We start from the raw sequence: 16,473 nt of genomic DNA on the forward strand, positions 1-16,473 counted from the left end.
CGCGGGGCCGCGGGGGGGCGGTGTGGGGGGGGGGGGGGAGGCGGGCGAGGCGGGGGGGGGGGGGGGGGGGGGGGGGGGGGGGGGGGGGGCTGCCGGTTGCTGCACCTCTGTGTCCATCCTGAGCCCCACTCAGTAATGGAGCCCATTTCTCAGGCTTAAGAGCATGAACTCTGAAGTCAGACTGCTTGGGTTTAATTTTTAGCTCTGCTGGTAATCACCTGTGTGATCTTGAGCATGTAACTTCATCTCTCTGGGCTTTAGTATTCTTATTCATTTTATCTTATCTAATGCTCGCTGTGTGCCAGGCAGGCATCGTCCTACTAGATGGGGAGGAGACCACAGTGAACAATACAAACCGCTAGCTTTTAGAGCTTACATTCAGGTGGAGGTAAAGAATAGGAAGTTGGGAGTGGGGATTTTAGGGTGTCAAAGGAAGGCCTCATTGAGAAGGTAGCGCTGAAGAAAGTAAAGGAATGAGCCATGCCTGAAGAGCTTCCTGTCCAAAGACCCTGAGGTAGAAGTGTATCTGGCAGGATGCCTGGTGGCTCAGGCTCAGGTCATGATCCCAGGGTCCTGGGATGGAGTCCTGAATCAGGCTTCTTGCTCAGCAGGGAGCCTGCTTCTCCTCCCTCTGCCCCTCCCCATGTTCATGCTCTCGCTCGCTCTCTTTCTGTCTCTCTCAAAAAAAGATCTTAAAAAATAAAAAAAGCCCATTCCAAAATGTTACATACTGGGCGCCTGGGTGGCTCAGTTGGTTGGGCGACTGCCTTCGGCTCAGGTCATGATCCCAGGGTCCTGGGACTGAGCCCCGCATCGGGCTCCCTGCTCGGCGGGAAGCCTGCTTCTCCCTCTCCCGCTCCCCCAGCTTGTGTTCCTGCTCTCACTGTGTCTCTCTCTGTCAAATAAATAAAATCTTTAAAAAAAATAAAATCTTAAAAAACAAAACAAAATGTTACATACTACCTGATTCCATTTATATAACTTTTATTTTTAACTGTGGTAAAATACACCTAACATAAAATTTACCATGTTAACCATTTTAAGCATACAGCTCAGTGGTATTAAGTATATTTACATTTACATTAGGCAACCATCAACACCATCTCCAGAATTCTTTTCTTTTTATAAAACTGAAACTCTGGGGGCACCTGAGTGGCTCAGTCAGTTAAGCACCTGACTCTTGATTTCAGCTCAGGTCATGATCTCAGGGTCGTGAAGTCCAGCCCCGAGTTGAGGCTCTGCTTGGGTTTCTCTCTCTCTCTCTCTCCCCCTCTGCCCCTCCCCCCACTCTGTCTCTTTTTCTCTTTCTCTCTAAAATAAATAAATAAATAATCTTTAAAAAAAAATAAACCTGAAATCTGTATCCATTAAACAATAACTCCCCATCCCTCCCTGTGCCAGTCACTGGCAACCACAAACTTACCTCCTATCTCTATAAATTTGAGAATTTGACTTCTCTAGGTACCTCATATAAGTGGAATCATATAGTATTCATCTTTTTCTGTCTGGCTTCTTTCACTCAAAATAATGTCCTCAAGTTTCATCCATGTTGTAGCATATGTCAGACTTTCCTTCCTTTTTAAGGCTGAATAATATTCCATTGTATGTATATACCCCATTTTGTTTACCCAATCATCTGTTGATAGACACTTGGGTTACTTGATTATCTTCATTTTATTTATTTATTGGACAGAGAGAGACACAGCAAGAAAGGAAACACAAGCAGGGGGTGCGGGAGAGGGAGAAGCAGGCTTCCCACAGAGCAGGGAGCCCGATGTGGGGCCAGATGTGGGGTCCGATGTGGTGCTCGATCCCAGGACCCTAGGATCAGGACCTGAGCCCAAGGCAGACCCTTAACGACTGAGCCACCCAGGCGCCCCTCTGTTGTTTTTTTTATAGTAGACATCCTAATCAGTGTAAGATGTGTGACAATTTTTTACAGTTTTATTATATCTTTTTAAAAGGTTTTTTTTTTAAGATTTTATTTATTGGGGCGCCTGGGTGACTCAGTCGTTAAGGGTCTGCCTTCGGCTCAGGTCGTGATCCCAGGGTACTGGGATTGAGCCCCGCATCAGGCTCCCTGCTCACTGGGAAGCCTGCTTCTCCATCTCCAACTCCCCCTGCTTCTCCCGCTCCCACTCCCCCTGCTTGTGTTCCCTCTCTCCCTGTGTCTCTCTCTGTCAATTATTTATTTATTTGACAGAGAGAGACAGAGCAAGAGAGGAAACACAAGCAGGGGGAGCAGGAGAGGGAGAAGCAGGCTTCCTGCCTAGCAGGGAGCCCAATGGGGGCCTAATGTGGGGCTCGATCCAGGATCGATCCCAGGAGCCTGGGATCACTACCTGAGTCCAAGGCAGACGCTTATCGACTGAGCCACACAGGCGCCCCTCTGTTGTTATTTTTTTTAATAAGAGACATCCTAATCAGTGTAAGATGTGTGACATTTTTTTAAAGTTTTATTATATTTTTTAAAAGGTTTTTTTTTTTAAGATTTTATTTATTGGGGCTCCTGGGTGGCTCAGTCGTTAAGGGTCTGCCTTCGGCTCAGGTCGTGATCCCAGGGTCCTGGAAAAAGCCCCGTATCGGGCACCCTGTAAAGTGGGAAGCCTGCTTCTCCCACTCCCACTCCCCCTGCTTGTGTTCCCTCTCTCACTGTGTCTCTCTCTGTCAATTAAATAAATAAAATCTTGATTTTATTCATTTATTTGACAGAGAGAGACACAGCAAGAAAGGAAACACAAGCAGGGGAGCGGGAGAGGGAGAAGTAGGCTTCCCACTGAGCAGGGAGCCCGATGTGGGGCCCGATGTGGGTCTTAATCCCAGGACCCTGGGATCATGACCTGAGCTGAAGGCAGACGCTTAACGACTGAGCCACCCAGGCACCCCTCCTTATTATTATTTTTTAAAGTTTTTAATTTAAGTAATCTCTACACCAACATGGGCCTCGAATTTACAATCCTGAGATCGAGAATCCCATGCTCTACCGACTAAGCCAGCCAGGCACCTTTTTTTTTAGATATTAATGTTATTTTCCAGCTGATTGCTAAAATTATACGTATGTGTGTGTGTGTATACATATATATATATATTTTTTTTTAACTCATTTAATCCCTGAGTCAACCCCATGAAAAGAGCTACTCCTCTTTTATCAAGTGAGGAAAAGGAGGGGCCTGGAATTACAGGAACTTGCCCAAGGCACACGGTGTCTGAGCGGAACCAGGACTGCAAGCCAGATTCCCAGAGTCCCTGCTCCTGGTCTTTTCACTCCCTCCCGCTGACCTTCAGGAAAGGGAGGCCCGGGGGGTTGAGTGGGGCCCGACTAGGACTCGATCCTGGTTAGCCTTAGTATCTGGGACAGTGGCTAGCCCAAGGAGATGAGCAGAGCGGCCCGGAAAAAGGCGGCCAGCAAGAACATAGGCAGGAGCCCTGCCGACAGGGGCTTGAAGGATGCTGCAGAGGAGGAAGGAGCCATGATGTGGGGGCAGAAGGAGGGGGTGATGTACCAGCACCTCTGCTGAAGCCAGTGGACCCCAAGAGTGCAGCCAGGCCTCTGTCCCCAGAGCCTGGAACCAGCCCCGGGAAGGGGGAATAGAGAGTATCGGGCCTTTGGTCTAAGCCCTTAAAGGCCTCCCAGGGTTGTCCCTCCTTACCCTAGGCTGCCATGGACCCAGGACGGGCAGGAGAGGGCCCAGTGTGTAGACTGGGCTTCTGGAGGACGCAGGTGATACTGTACCCCACTTCCTTGTGCTCATGACTCCTGTCTTGGGAACTGGATATGGGGCACAAGGCCTACCCCGTTCCCTGCTCTTCCCAGTTCCTGGGGCTGAGGGCCCGGCACAGAGGGGGTTAAGGGCCCTGGAACCTTTGCCTGGCAGAGGGGGGGCACGGGGAACTGTCACGAGGAGCCTTGTCTGGCCCGATAATCCAGGCAGCCTATCTCTTCCATAGCAGCTGTGAGGCAGACAGGTTGTCCCGGTAGGGAGGGAGGCAAGCAAGGGCCTGGCTGATGGCGGGAAGGATTTGAGGAGGGAGGGACACCCGGGCTCCTTGGGGATCCTTTCCCACCCCAGAGCCACCTTCGGGACTGTGCCCGCAGGCCAGGGGTCAGGGCCCGGGTCTGAACGTGGGGGTTCCCACTGACCCAGAGACTAGGAGGGGGAGCTGATGAACAAACAGACTCAGGGAGGTGTTGATGGGGAAGTTTCTATTTCTGCCTCAGCGCGGGCCTGGGCAGGGGTGTGAGGGCTGCACTAGCACGTGGGTCTGCAGAGGCGTCGGAGCGAGCCCAGGGGCTCCCACGGGCTCCTGCCGCACTGGGGAGGGCCAGCAGGGAGAGCCGCTGCAAAGCCAGAAGGGAAGGAAATCTGACATTCGTGGAGTTCCTACGGTATGTGAGCCAGGCTCTACCTAGAACTTTCCCCCTCTCCTGCCTCATTTCATCTGCACACCAATCATGGAAAGAAGGCGTTTTAAGCCCACATATCTGATAAGGAAGCCAAGGCTCCAAGAGTGGACAAGGGCCCGGGCTACCCGGCAGGCAGGAGTGGAGTCCAGGGTCTCACAAATCCGGACCTGTGCTTTTCCCTTTGGGCTGAGTCCCTCCGGGGCAGGTGGTCTGGAAGAAAAGGAAGAACTCTAAGGCACAAGCCCACAACTATACGGGATAAGGCTCTGGTTCCAGCCAAGGACGGCGTGAGAGGCCAGGGCATGTGCGCTCCAGGCAAGGGCCCGGCTCACAAGAAGCAGGAGTCAGAAGAGAGAGAGGGGATTACTGCTGGGTTGGAACAGCTGTGGAAGAGGCTCAAAAAGGGGTTGGACAGGGGCGCCTGGGTGGCTCAGTCATTAGGCATTTGCCTTCGGCTCAGGTCATGATCCCAGGGTCCTGGGATCGAGCCCCGCATCGGGCTCCCTGCTCCATGGGAAGCCTGCTTCTCCCTCTGCCAGTCCCTCTGCTTGTGTTCCCTCTCTTGCTATGTCTCTCTGTCAAATAAATAAGTAAAATCATTTAAAAAAAGGGGGGGTTGGACAGGTGGGAGAATCCGAGCAAGTGGGAGTGAGGAGGGCATCCTGAGTCACGCGGAGGCTTCACACACATTCTTTCACCGAATTTCCCCAGGGTCTCATGAGGTATTATTGTCATCCCCATTTTAGAGCTGAGGAGACCAAGGCTCAGAGAGATGAGGTGACACGCTCAGAATCATATTACTGGTAAGTGGCCAAAACTCAGGTCTGATTCTCTTGCTTTTGAAACTCAAAAAGTTGGGGCGCCTGGGTAGATCAGTCAGTTAAGCATCTGCCTTCGGCTCAGGTCATGATCCTGGAGTCCTGGGATCAAGTCCCGAGTCGGGCTCCCTGCTCAGTGGGGGGAGTCTGCTCCTCCCTCTGCCCCTCACCCCACTCAAGCTCTCTCTCAAAAAAATAAATAAAAACTTAAAAACAAAAACCTCAAAAAGTCCTCACAGAGACACACACAAAATCCACCTCATTCATAGCAAGTTTGTGCACAAAGCCTGGGGCCTGGAGTCTGGAGAGCAGAGTTGTAGTCCTGTCTCATCTCCCAATTTACCAGATCACGCAGGCCATGTGTTTACTCCAGAAGCCTCAGTTTCTCTACGATAAAATTGGCCCATAGGGGCATCTGGCTGGCTCAGTCAGCAGTGTGTGACTCCTAATCTCAGGGTCATGAGTTTGAGCCCCACATTGAATGTAGAGATTATTTAAAAATAAAATCTTTGGGGCGCCTGGATGGCTTAGTCGTTAAGCATCTGCCTTCAGCTCAGGTCATGATGCCAAGGTCCTGGGATCAAGCCCCGCATCGAGCTCCCTACTCCACAGGAGGCCTGCTTCTCCCTCTCCCACACCCCCTGCTTGTGTTCCCTCACTTGCTTGTGTCTCTCTCTGTCAAATAAATAAATAAAATCTTTTAAAAATAATAAATATAAAATAAATAAAAATATCAAAAAAATAAAATTGGCGTGTAGTCATCTTTTGGAGACTGATGGACGGACATTGGCAAAGTCCCCAGGGAAGCCACAGCTAAGACCCCACCGCATCTGTGTTCGTTGTGTGACACACACGCGTGCCCATGGGGCTGAGCGTCCCAGAGAGTGTAAGGGAGTGTGCGGGGTCCTTGAGCGTTAGTAGCACGGTCTGTGGGGTCAGCGTCTTTCCAGCGCAAACGTGCTCTTTGAGCACCTCGCAGGATGAGACCCTTGAGGGGTGCTGGGGCCACAGAGAAGAATCCCACAAGGTGCCTCTCCCGGGGTAGTTGGGGACAAATAAGGGATCAGATGAATTCTCCATGTGATGAGGAAAACTGAGCAGGGTCAAAGCCTGGACTTAGGGGGCAGGTGTCAGGGAGGGTTAGGAGAAGCTTCACAGGCTGGCCACGGTGAAACCGAACAGTCATCTCTGATAGGTCCCCCAGATCTCAAGCCCCAATCTATCACATAGAGAATAAAGATTAGAACAGTGTTCCAGCTTTTCTTTCTCACACCTGGTAAGCCCCTAGGGTTACACCAGCCTCTTGCTTTGGGTTCCCAGCATGTAAAGCAAAACAGGAAAGCAAGAACGCCCAGAACTTCTCAAAGTCCTTGGTTCCAGGATGAGTTTTGCTGTTGATTGTACTTTGAGTGGGACACTAGTGACCCTATGATTTGGCCACCATCGTTGTGCAAAACTGTCAACTCCATGGAACTTAGGAGAGTAACGAAGAGGGAATTGAGAGTAATTTACTAGCTGAATCTATTTTTTTTAGTATGTGTGCTGTGTATTTCTGTGTCTGTGTATATGTAAGTATGACACGTGTGTGTGCCACGTGTGTGTGTCCGTGTGTCTGTGAGTACCTGCAGCTGCTGTCTTCTTAGGGTCATGGGTTCCCAGGTGTGGAGAGGTAGAGGGAACGCTGAAGCTTTGGGGGGCAATTCGCTCCCCTTCTCTACGCCTCGGTTTCCTCTCCTCTATAAAGGGATTACTTGAATTCCATGATTTTGAAGGATTCTTGCAGCTCTGACCATCCTTAACTCTGTCATTCACCATATGGTTTAAGGAGTTCATCCAAAGATCAAAATAAGAGTCAAAGGCTTGAAGCTGCTGTGGCAGGGATTGGAATTAGACATGAGAAGGTTAAGGTCCCAGACCAGTCCACACTGACCTCAGGAGAGCCAATGGAGCTCCTGATTTGAAGCAACAGTTGTTAGAATGCAAGGCCACGGGCGCCTGGGTGGCTCAGTCAGTTAAGCGTCTGCCTTTGGCTCAGGTCATGAGCCCAGGGTCCTGGGATCGAGCCCCGCCTCAGGATCCCTGCTTCTCCCTCTCTCTTTGCTGCTCCCCCTGCTTGTGCTCTCAAATAAATAAATAAATAAATAAATAAATAAAATTTAGAGTGCAAGTCCAAGGACCTGGATTGTGTCCCCCACCCCCATGCTGGCCAGGGAAGGGGCAGAGTCTCTCCACTGGACTTCCAGAAGGGTTCTAAGGAGGCAAAGGGTTGGAAGGGCTGCCATCCAGGAGACAGCTCTGGGCGGGAAGTGTCCTCGGGTCCTCGTGGCCCCTGCAGGCTCCCGATAAGCAGAAGGGCCTCCACCCTGATAGCCCCAAGTCCACTTATCAGGGTCCCCAGACTACCCCACCCAGGTTCAGACTCTGCTCCAGCCCACACCCTGATGACAGTACCCTCCACCCCAGCCAGGGCCAAAGCCACAGGATCTCTGGCTGGCTGAGATATCTCTCTGTTCTACCTTCAGGACCCCTGGTTTCTGCCCATGTTCACCTTTGGTCTTAGGACTAAGCAGAACTAGGCAGAAGCCTAGGCAATGAGCGGCATAAATCTTGGCCTCGGTGCATGAAGCCTTTACTCTGGTGAAGGAGCCTGACCTGTCTGTGGGGTCCCTGAGTAGAGGTGGCACGGCAGGAGGGGTCACAGGACAGGAAAGGAGGCAAGGTGCAGACATACGATAATTTCTCACCTGGCTAGAGTGCCTGGGTTTGTAAATGTTTCTCAGCCACATTTCTCAGTTCTTACAACATGGTGAACCATGTGTTACCACCAAAGCTCAGAGAAGTGGCACTTTGCCTCTAGTCAAACAGCTAGTGAGTGAGACAGAGGAAAGAAGGGAAGGACACCAACATTGGTTCCACAGGTGCTAGGTCTGACCCAGGAGTTTGAGATGAGCACGCACATGACCCTGGTCACCCCCATAGGAGCTAGGGATGGATTGCTCCCATTGCACATACAAGAAAATTGAAGCTGAGAGCACTCCATTTAAGGTCAAGGTCACAGAGCTGGATGTGGGGGGCTGTGGGGACTGTCACTCAGGGCCTGTCCTTCCTCCCTCCCTCCCTTTTTCTTTCTTCCTTTCTAAGATTTTATTTATTTGAGAGAGACAGAGATAGTGACAGAGATAGCGAGAGAGAGCATGGCAGGGAGGAGAGGGAGAAGCAGAGTCCCCACTGAGCAGGGAGCCCAGCCACAGGGCTCGATCCCAGGATCCTGGGATCATGACCTGAGCGGAAGGCAGACGTTTAACCAACTAAGCCACATACGTGCCCTCTTAAGATTTTATTTTTAAGTAATCTTTTTTTTTTTTTTAAGATTTTATTTTTTATTTGTGAGAGAGAGAGAGAGCACAAGCAGGGGGAGCTGCAGGCAGAGGGAGAGGGAGAAGCAGGCTCCCCAATGAGCAGGGAGCCTGATACGGGACTCTGATCCCAGGACCCTGAGATCATGACTTGGGCCGAAGGCAGATCTTGACTGAGCCACCCAGGCGTCCCTATTTTTAAGTAATCTTTACACTCAACGTGGGGCTTGAACTTACAACCCCGAGGTCAAGAGTCACATGCTTCACTGACTGAGCCAGCCTGGTGCCCCAGGGCCTGTTATTTCTAAACCTGGGCTCTCTCAATGGCCTTGAGCGGCTTTCAAGAATATTCCATGAAGGGCGCCTGGGTGGCTCAGTCCTTAAGCGTCTGCCTTCGGCTCAGGTCATGATCCCGGGGTCCTGGGATCGAGTCCCACATCGGGCTCCCTGCTCGGCAGGAAGCCTGCTTCTCCCTCTCCCACTCCCCCTGCTTGTGTTCCTGCTCTCACTATCTCTCTCTCTGTCAAATAAATAAATAAAAATCTTTAAAAAAAAAAAAAAAAAAAAAAAAAAAGAATATTCCATGAAGGGCATTTGGCTGCTTCATTTGGCTAAGTGCTTTGCCAGGAGCTAGTCACCTAGCTCACAGTTCTGAACTGGGGACTGTTGTTCCTGCTGTCTACAAGGAGAACAGGAAGGCTCTGAGAGAAAAAGACTTGCCTAAGAGCTCCAGTTTTATTTGCCTGCCTCCCCAGGCCAAAGTTTTTCTCCTCCCCTACATCACACTGAGTTTAGCTCCATGTCAAACATTTGACATGATTGGCCAATAACCAGGCCCCTGTGATTATTTGCCTAAATGATTAATCACACAAATAAATGAGCCCATAACAGGTAGATTTAACTAGCCTGCAGAGGTGTTACTTACATATGAAGAGGGAATAGGAGTTAACTAGGTAAGAAAGGAGGGAAGATTGTGCCAGAGGGAAGAGCAGGGCGCCTGGCTGCCTCAGTCGGGGCGGGGGGGGGGCGCGTGGGGTCAAGCCCTGCATTGGGGTCTGCACTCAGGTGGGAGTATGCTTAAGATTCTCTCCCTCTCGGGCGCCTGGGTGGCTCTTTTGGTTAAGCGACTGCCTTCGGCTCAGGTCATGATCCTGGAGTCCCGGGATCAAGCCCACATCAGGCTCCCTGCTCAGCAGGGAGTCTGCTTCTCCCTCTGACCCTCCCCCCACCATGTGCTCTCTCTCTCTCTCATTCTCTCTCTTTCAAATAAATAAATAAAATCTTAAAAAAATAAAATAAAATAAACAGAGCTCCCTCCCCCATTCTGAGAAGTCTCTACACCAGGAATCTTGCCTAGCCCAGAGGCAGAGAACTGAATACTGCCAGGCTCACACTGTAAGTGGCTTGGGCTCTGAACAGGCCCCTACCCATTCTTATGCTGGCTCTCAGAAGAGCTTGAATTCCCTGCCCTCAAATGACTCACAGAGGACCCCGTCCACCCAGGGGAGCTTGCCATAACAGAGGTAGCCTAGGTCTACCCTCCTTGGGCTCAGCATAAACATAGGCAGGGGCCCAGGAACTGAAATTTAAGCCTGAGCTTGCCCCCAGAATCCAGCTGTCAGGACCCTTCCTGCTTTACAGAGGTTCAACTAACAGTTCCACCGCCACCAGCACCACCACCACGACTGCCACCACCAGCTGGGCTACAGCCAACAATTAAACCCTGAAGGATGCGGTGAGGCTGTTCCTCCTCCTCCCAGGCCCAGCAGAGAGATGATCAGCTTCACGGGGAGAGGAGTGAAAGGCAGACCCTAGCCTTAGCAAGGGCCATAAAATTTATGGGAGAAAGGGCCTAGTAGAGAGAGGGGCCAGTGACCCTTGTTCCAAGGAGTCCAGCAGGGAAAGGGTTAAGAGGCGGGGCTTTCTAGAACCAGGGGAAAGTGCCCCACCCAGGGGAGGGGCCAGTGGATTAAAAGGCCAGCAGCTTGAGTGGAGAGGCAGGGTCAGGGCCTCCTTACCTCTGAAGGCCTCCCCAGTCTGCAGTTCCAGCCCCAGGTAAGTACCCTCTCCTGGGCATGTCTGTCTGCTTGTTGGTCTGACCAGAGGGAACCTTCTGCCTCACTATGTGATCTCTAGCTTGTTTAATTCTGACACTGGGTCCCCAAGGAGATCTCAACAGACCCTACCTCTGCAGGGTTCTCCGGGCCAGGCCCCTTCCCTACCTGACTTGGGCTGCCCTTGACCACAACCATCAAGGAGCTGCTGGCCCAGGAGCTATGGAGTGGGGAGTGGGGAGCTGTGTGTGTCCAGCACTGACCTGTCCTGCTCTGCCCCAGCCCCTGGCCCTCCCTGCCACAGTGCTCTCCAAGCCGTGCTCCCTGTGCCTGCTGCAGGGCCCTGGCTGGGATATCATCATATACTGTAAGTTTGCGATGAGATACTACAGTATAGATGATGTACTAGTCCGGGTCCCCACAGCTCTGGAGCCAGACGAGGGCCAGGGAAGCCGCAAACCCGCTGGGCTCGCCGCTCAGCGCATCACAGCCTGCTGACCGCCGGGACGCTTGGGGATGGCGAGGAAACCGTTACCATTACTGAGTTTAGTAATGGTAATGGTTCTCTTGCTGTACCCAGAACACGTGCCAAGAAGAGCGCTCAGGACCCTGGAACAGACCACTGGGAGGGAGGGAGACTCCAGTTCAGACAACAGGGTGGGGGTGAGGGAATGGGTTTTCTCTTTCCTATTATAAGAAACAAAGATAGGGGCACCTGGGTGGCTCAGTCGTTAAGCGTCTGCCTTCGGCTCAGGTCATGATCCCAGGGTCCTGGGATCGAGTCCCACATTGGGCTCCCTGCTCAGCGGGAAGCCTGCTTCTCCCTCTCCCACTCCCCCTGCTTGTGTTCCTGCTCTCGCTATGTCTCTCTCTGTCAAAAAAAAATAAAAAAAAAAAAAAAAGAAACAAAGAAACAAAGATGAGGGCGCCTGGGTGGCTCAATCAGTTAAGCGTCTGCCTTCGGCTCAGGTCATGATGCCAGGGTCCTGGGATCGAGCCCCGCGTCGGGCTCCCTGCTCACTGGGGAGTCTGCTTCTCCCTCTGCCCCTCTTCCCACTCGTTCTCTCAATCTCTCTCTCTCAAATAAATAAAATCTTAAAAAAAAAAAAGAAATAAAGATGAGAACCAGTATGCTTGTTTTTTAATTTTATTAGCATCCAAGACTGGGGAGAGGGATGGAGTGAGCAGCACCATCTCACTTAGGACCCACAGGTTCTTACGCGCAGCTTTAAGGTAGAGAAACTGAGCGGACAGGAAAAAGCCCTCTCTGCTAAAACTGGCAACTCAGGGAAGAACTCTGGGTTCGCTGCCAGCCAGAAGCAGGGTGGCATTGTTCCTACCAAAGAGCCAACTTCTAGACCTAAGCAGCTGGGACTGCAGGCAGAGGAACGACCTGGGAACTGAGCTAAGATAAGTTACTTCCTCCAACAGACGTGGTCAGGCAGGGGCTAGGCAGACTCAGGAAGGCCAAGCCAGCCGCCAGGCAGGCAGGCAGGCAGTGCCCACACCTCTCACCAGTCCCTGTCCCTGGGCAGGGGCCGTTCTGGTCAGTGGCCCTGCCAGCAGCTCTGGCTGAGACGCCCTGGGCAAGGCAGCAGAGGGTGGTCACTTGAGAAGCCTCACAGAGAGGCGGAGCCGAACATCGCAGAGGAAGATGTCCATGAGGTCGCGGCCCACCTCCTGTGCAATCTGGGAGATCAAGTGCCCCTTTGGACCAATCAGGATCCTCTGAGGGTGGGGTAAGAGAGAGAGACACACACACAAGCCTGTTCTCAGGGCTCCCAAGCAGTGGAGGAAGAACCCCTGCCTAATGCCCTGGTCCTTTCTCCAAGCCTAACCCGGCTTACCACATGAGATTCTTTGGGCACCAGAAGCTTCTGTTCGATCACCAGCTCCCCGCTTGGCCTTTCCTCCCACATCACTGTCCTCTGCACAGGGAGACATGATTAGTCAGACAGACCCATATCCCTACCTCTCTGGGCCCCAGGTGTCCTTTCTTGGGTGTGTGCATGGTGAAGAGCCCCCAGATTCCTTCATTGTGCCCGCACCTGCTGCACACTATAGGGCATCTCCTGGGGCAGGTGTTCTAGGAGCTTCTCTCGGATGATGTTGGCACAGATCTCCTCAGGCGTCTGGCTAGTGAGGACTCCACTGTGGAATTCCCAGGGTCCTGGCCGGGCCTGTGCCAGGAGGTAATGCTGTGGGTACAGAGGGGGTAGGTGGGCAGCTCAGTCCCAACCAAGACTTTCCTACCCATTCTCACTACCAGGAAGAACTCTGAGGCTTATCTTCACATGGCAGAAATCAGAGGCCAGGCTACGGCCAAGGCTAACTGACCTTTAGTGTTTTCACATCCTCCTGGCTTAGGGCTGACAACATGAAGATCTCCTGAAAGTGGGGCCAACCAATCCTCTGAGGGCCTCCCACAGACTGTGTTTTTGGGCCCTTAGCTGCTGGGCTAGGGCAAGGAGTGCCAGGCTGTGAGCGAAGGGCCTGCCGCATCTTGAGCTTCTTGCCATTGACCACACCTTCAGTAAGGGCTGCTGTGAGCTCCAGGAGAACAGACTTCTGCTTCAGGCAATCTACCTGGGCATGGAGGACGGGCAGAGGGGTGTGTGGTCAGTGAGATGGGCACCATGGAGGAAAGCAGACCCCTTCTTCAGGTAGGTGGTGCTCACCTTGTTCATGACAAGGATGCTAGGGACTTGGGAGAACTGGGTCAGGCACTGGAGCACCTGGGGCCTGAGCTGGTTCCGAGTCCACTTGTCTGAGACATCCACAAGGACCACAACTAGAAGGTGGCAGGGTGGGCAGCAGGATAAATATATGACCACTCTCTCCCCACCCCCCCAAAATGTCCATGATATGGGCTCTGGGCCAACCCCCATCCCCCAAACCACCAGGAACAAGAGGTCGTGACCATGTAAATTGGGCTTCAGATTCCCATCATGAGTCTAACCCAGATCAGCAGATTCCATGCTCTTCCATGGATCTTCCAACAAAGAAAGCTCCAGATGGTGCCTGAGGGACAGACAAACTTAGGTCAGGAAGGGTCTTATGACTGATATACTCCTAATGAGGGATAGGGTATGATAAGGGGGTTTTCCAGCCCCTCTGATGGAATCTCCTCACCTTCTCCTCAACACCTTTCCCGCAACAAACCTGTTTCCACAGCTATTACCTTTTCTGTTTAACAGGGCTGATGAGGCCAGGTGTGTCAAGTAGAATCTAAAATCAGGAAAGAGAGATGCCCACCCCCCCCCCCCAGATGGAACGATTATAACTGGCGGGTGAGAGAAAGGCCACCATTGATGTCAGAAGCCTGCACCCACTCTAGACTTTAGATTTTTACCCTCCAGTTTTGTTTTAATTCTAGATAGGATCCAAGAAAAAGATGATGACTGTGAATACATGAAAGATTAGGAAGGATTAAAGAGGGAATGAGATCTTTCTGACTAGATGCCAGAGGGGGGAAGTAGAGAGAACTGCACTAGGCCTAACGAAAGAGGAGACCCCCTTCCCTCAGAAAAGTGAATTTAACATTTTCTTCAGGTCTAACTGTAAGGGAGACCCTCTTAAGTTCACCCGCTGTCCAGTTTGCTGGACTTCCTTTGCAGGTACCCACCACCTGGACCTCTTTCTCTGTGATGACCCCCAGAGCTTGGCAGCGAGTGGTGTGCACCTTCTTGGAGACAGGGAACACCTGCCAAAAACAAAGAAGTCCCAACTGAGATCCCAGATCACTGTAGGACAATTCATGAAGAAAGAGAAAAAAGTAAGAGATGAAAGAGGTGGGGTTGGGGGGGGCGGTAGCGTCAAGGATGCAGCATACTTTCCGACCCAGCAGCTGGTTGGAGAGTGTTGACTTCCCTGCATTCGGGGCACCCAGGAGGACCACTCTTAGGACCCTGGAGTTCTCAGGCATGTCGGGACGATGGACCAAGAGGAGATCCTGCTCATCTGTGTGTGGGGGCAGGAGGGGAGTGAGAGGTAGTGCAACCTGGATCCCTTATCAGGTACTCAGTCCTACCCGCCCACAAAGGAAGTAGGGCATAAAAGATAAGTGTACCAGGTTGAAGCTGAGACCTGGCTTTGAGACTTAGCTTGTCCATTAATTTGTTTATATGATTGTATCAAATTCTCTAACTTCTCTAAGCGCCTTAGTTTTCTCACATGTGAAATGGAGATAATATTAACAATACCTACTTAAAACCTTCTTTTGACAATTGGCAATTTTGTAGAAACAATCAACACAATGCCTGGCATTTAATACTCAATTACTGTGTGGAATTGTACTGTGCCTGATAAATGCATGTACATGTGTGAAAGTACAGCTAGTTCAGATAATGCCAGAAATCCCTCCAGCTCGGACAATCTCACCCTACTAAAGGTGTTATGAAGGCTCTGCAAGCTTTCTCAGTATTTTTAAGTATTAGTTTCTTATAATACTGCATTACAATGACCAGTTTTTGTGTGCAGCCTCCCTACCAGAGTGTAGTCTACGCTATTTGAAGAACAGAGGGTGCTATTTCCTAGGTGTAACTGAGTCTCTTGACAAATTGATTGGGCACTTATGGGACCAAGTTTGCTTCCCATCTCGGGGCAGAGAGCCACAATTCTGCCTTGCCTGTGGCCCTGAATCTCTTGCTCTTTGTGAGCGTCTCTGTTTTGACCACATCGGTTCCCTCTGGCTCCCAACTCTTAAAACCTGGTATCTCTCTCCTGTGAGATCCTTCAAGGCTCGCCTATCTCTCGAGGCCTCAAGATCGTTTTCCACAATATAGGACCAATGATGATATCCCCACGGACTGAGCAGTTTCCCCGACCCGGAACTTTCACTGCTAAAACCGTGACAATCCGGGACAAGCCTATCCGGGCCCTTTACCTCTGTGCATGGACACGCCGGGAGGGTGAGAAGTCAACGAACCGTCTGGCTGAGAGAGTCCAAGGAAGCGGTCCAAGGCTGAGCTCTGGCCATAACGGCGAGAGGCAGAGGCTAGGCGGGGACCAGAGAAAGCGGAGCCCGCGAAACAGGACACGCACCTCCGCTGCCAGTCAAAGAGCGAGGAGACCCGGGCTCCCCACTCCCTCACGACATCGGGGCCCAACTGCCGGACCCCTAACACCGCCCCAAAGAGCGTAGCCGCGCGCCGGCTGGGAGCAGCCATTACAGCCGCAAGGCACTCCGGGAACTGACCAAGAACTCACCTACGATTGGATAGAGCGGTGGAAAAGCGAGCGAGCAGGACAGAGCTAGATTGGCCCAGAGTGCGGAGATACACGGGATGTTGGAGGTGAGATGGTGGAGGACCCCGCTCCGGAGACTGACCGAGGCTAAGGAAAAGGAAAATGTGTATTTAGAGTTTGCGTGGACATGATGATCGTTTTGGATTCCCATACACATCCTGTTTTCTTCTTCTCCTGCCAAAGTTTTGTAAAAGGTCCTTCTAGCCCAGGCTTCTGAGAGACTACATCTCCCATGAGGCCAAGCGGCAGAAATCTTTCTCAGTTTGACTTCTCCCAGCTGGAAACACTGACGCATCCAAGGAGGAAAGGTCGTGGGAGCCAGAACGGGTGTTTTTTAGTTCTCCCTGGTTTCAGGCTTGCAGGTTCTCTCCCAGTATCCCTCTGGCTTGGCCTAGCGGTCTGCAGCGTTTTCCGACAGTCTGCATCATTGCTTCATACGAGCCTCCTGTAGGAAGTACTCCTTGGGTCGGTGTTCCCGAGGAGCAGCAGACCCGATTTCCCATCTATGAACCTCCGTTACTACCTCCTCCCTGAGGCCATTCCTTTTTGAAGAAAAACCAGAGGGTCTGTAAAGGGGAAGACGCTGCGTAGTC

At 51.8% G+C, this 16,473-nt stretch overlaps 1 protein-coding gene across 4 annotated transcripts; it reads right to left on the reverse strand.

Annotated features, from left to right (window-relative positions):
* Nucleotides 1-11,764: 11,764 nt before the first annotated feature.
* On the reverse strand, nt 11,765-15,808 carry ERAL1 (Era like 12S mitochondrial rRNA chaperone 1). Of its 4 annotated transcripts, none has more exons than XM_044921596.1 (10): nt 15,519-15,808; nt 14,466-14,593; nt 14,262-14,336; nt 13,815-13,861; nt 13,593-13,654; nt 13,312-13,424; nt 12,971-13,219; nt 12,682-12,831; nt 12,481-12,561; nt 11,765-12,361 (listed from the first exon to the last, which is right to left on the reverse strand). In XM_044921596.1, exons 1-10 carry the CDS (start codon nt 15,799-15,801, stop codon nt 12,239-12,241), a joined length of 1,311 nt encoding a protein of 436 aa, XP_044777531.1. In that variant the 5' UTR covers nt 15,802-15,808; the 3' UTR covers nt 11,765-12,238. The 4 variants fall into 4 exon arrangements, with proteins under 4 accessions (XP_044777531.1, XP_021559833.1, XP_044777532.1 ...); XM_021704158.1 differs by having other exon boundaries at nt 14,259-14,336; XM_044921597.1 differs by lacking the exon at nt 12,971-13,219 and having other exon boundaries at nt 14,259-14,336.
* Nucleotides 15,809-16,473: the final 665 nt, after the last annotated feature.

The sequence above is a fragment of the Neomonachus schauinslandi genome, chromosome 15 (assembly GCF_002201575.2).
Source record: "Neomonachus schauinslandi chromosome 15, ASM220157v2, whole genome shotgun sequence".
Classification (NCBI taxonomy): domain Eukaryota; kingdom Metazoa; phylum Chordata; class Mammalia; order Carnivora; family Phocidae; genus Neomonachus; species Neomonachus schauinslandi.

What these genes read in the sequence shown, in the direction of transcription:
- ERAL1 (XM_021704157.1), bottom strand. Translation starts at nt 15,801, where the DNA reads ATGGCTGCTCCCAGCCGGCGCGCGGCTACGCTCTTTGGGGCGGTGTTA. An exon ending in ACCAGCTGCTGGGTCGGAAA is followed by an intron (nt 13,862 to 14,465) that starts GTATGCTGCATC and finishes TCCTGATTTTAG; the next exon opens with ATTCTACTTGACACACCTGG. An exon ending in CATGGAATCTGCTGATCTGG is followed by an intron (nt 13,425 to 13,592) that starts GTTAGACTCATG and finishes GCCACCTTCTAG; the next exon opens with TTGTGGTCCTTGTGGATGTC.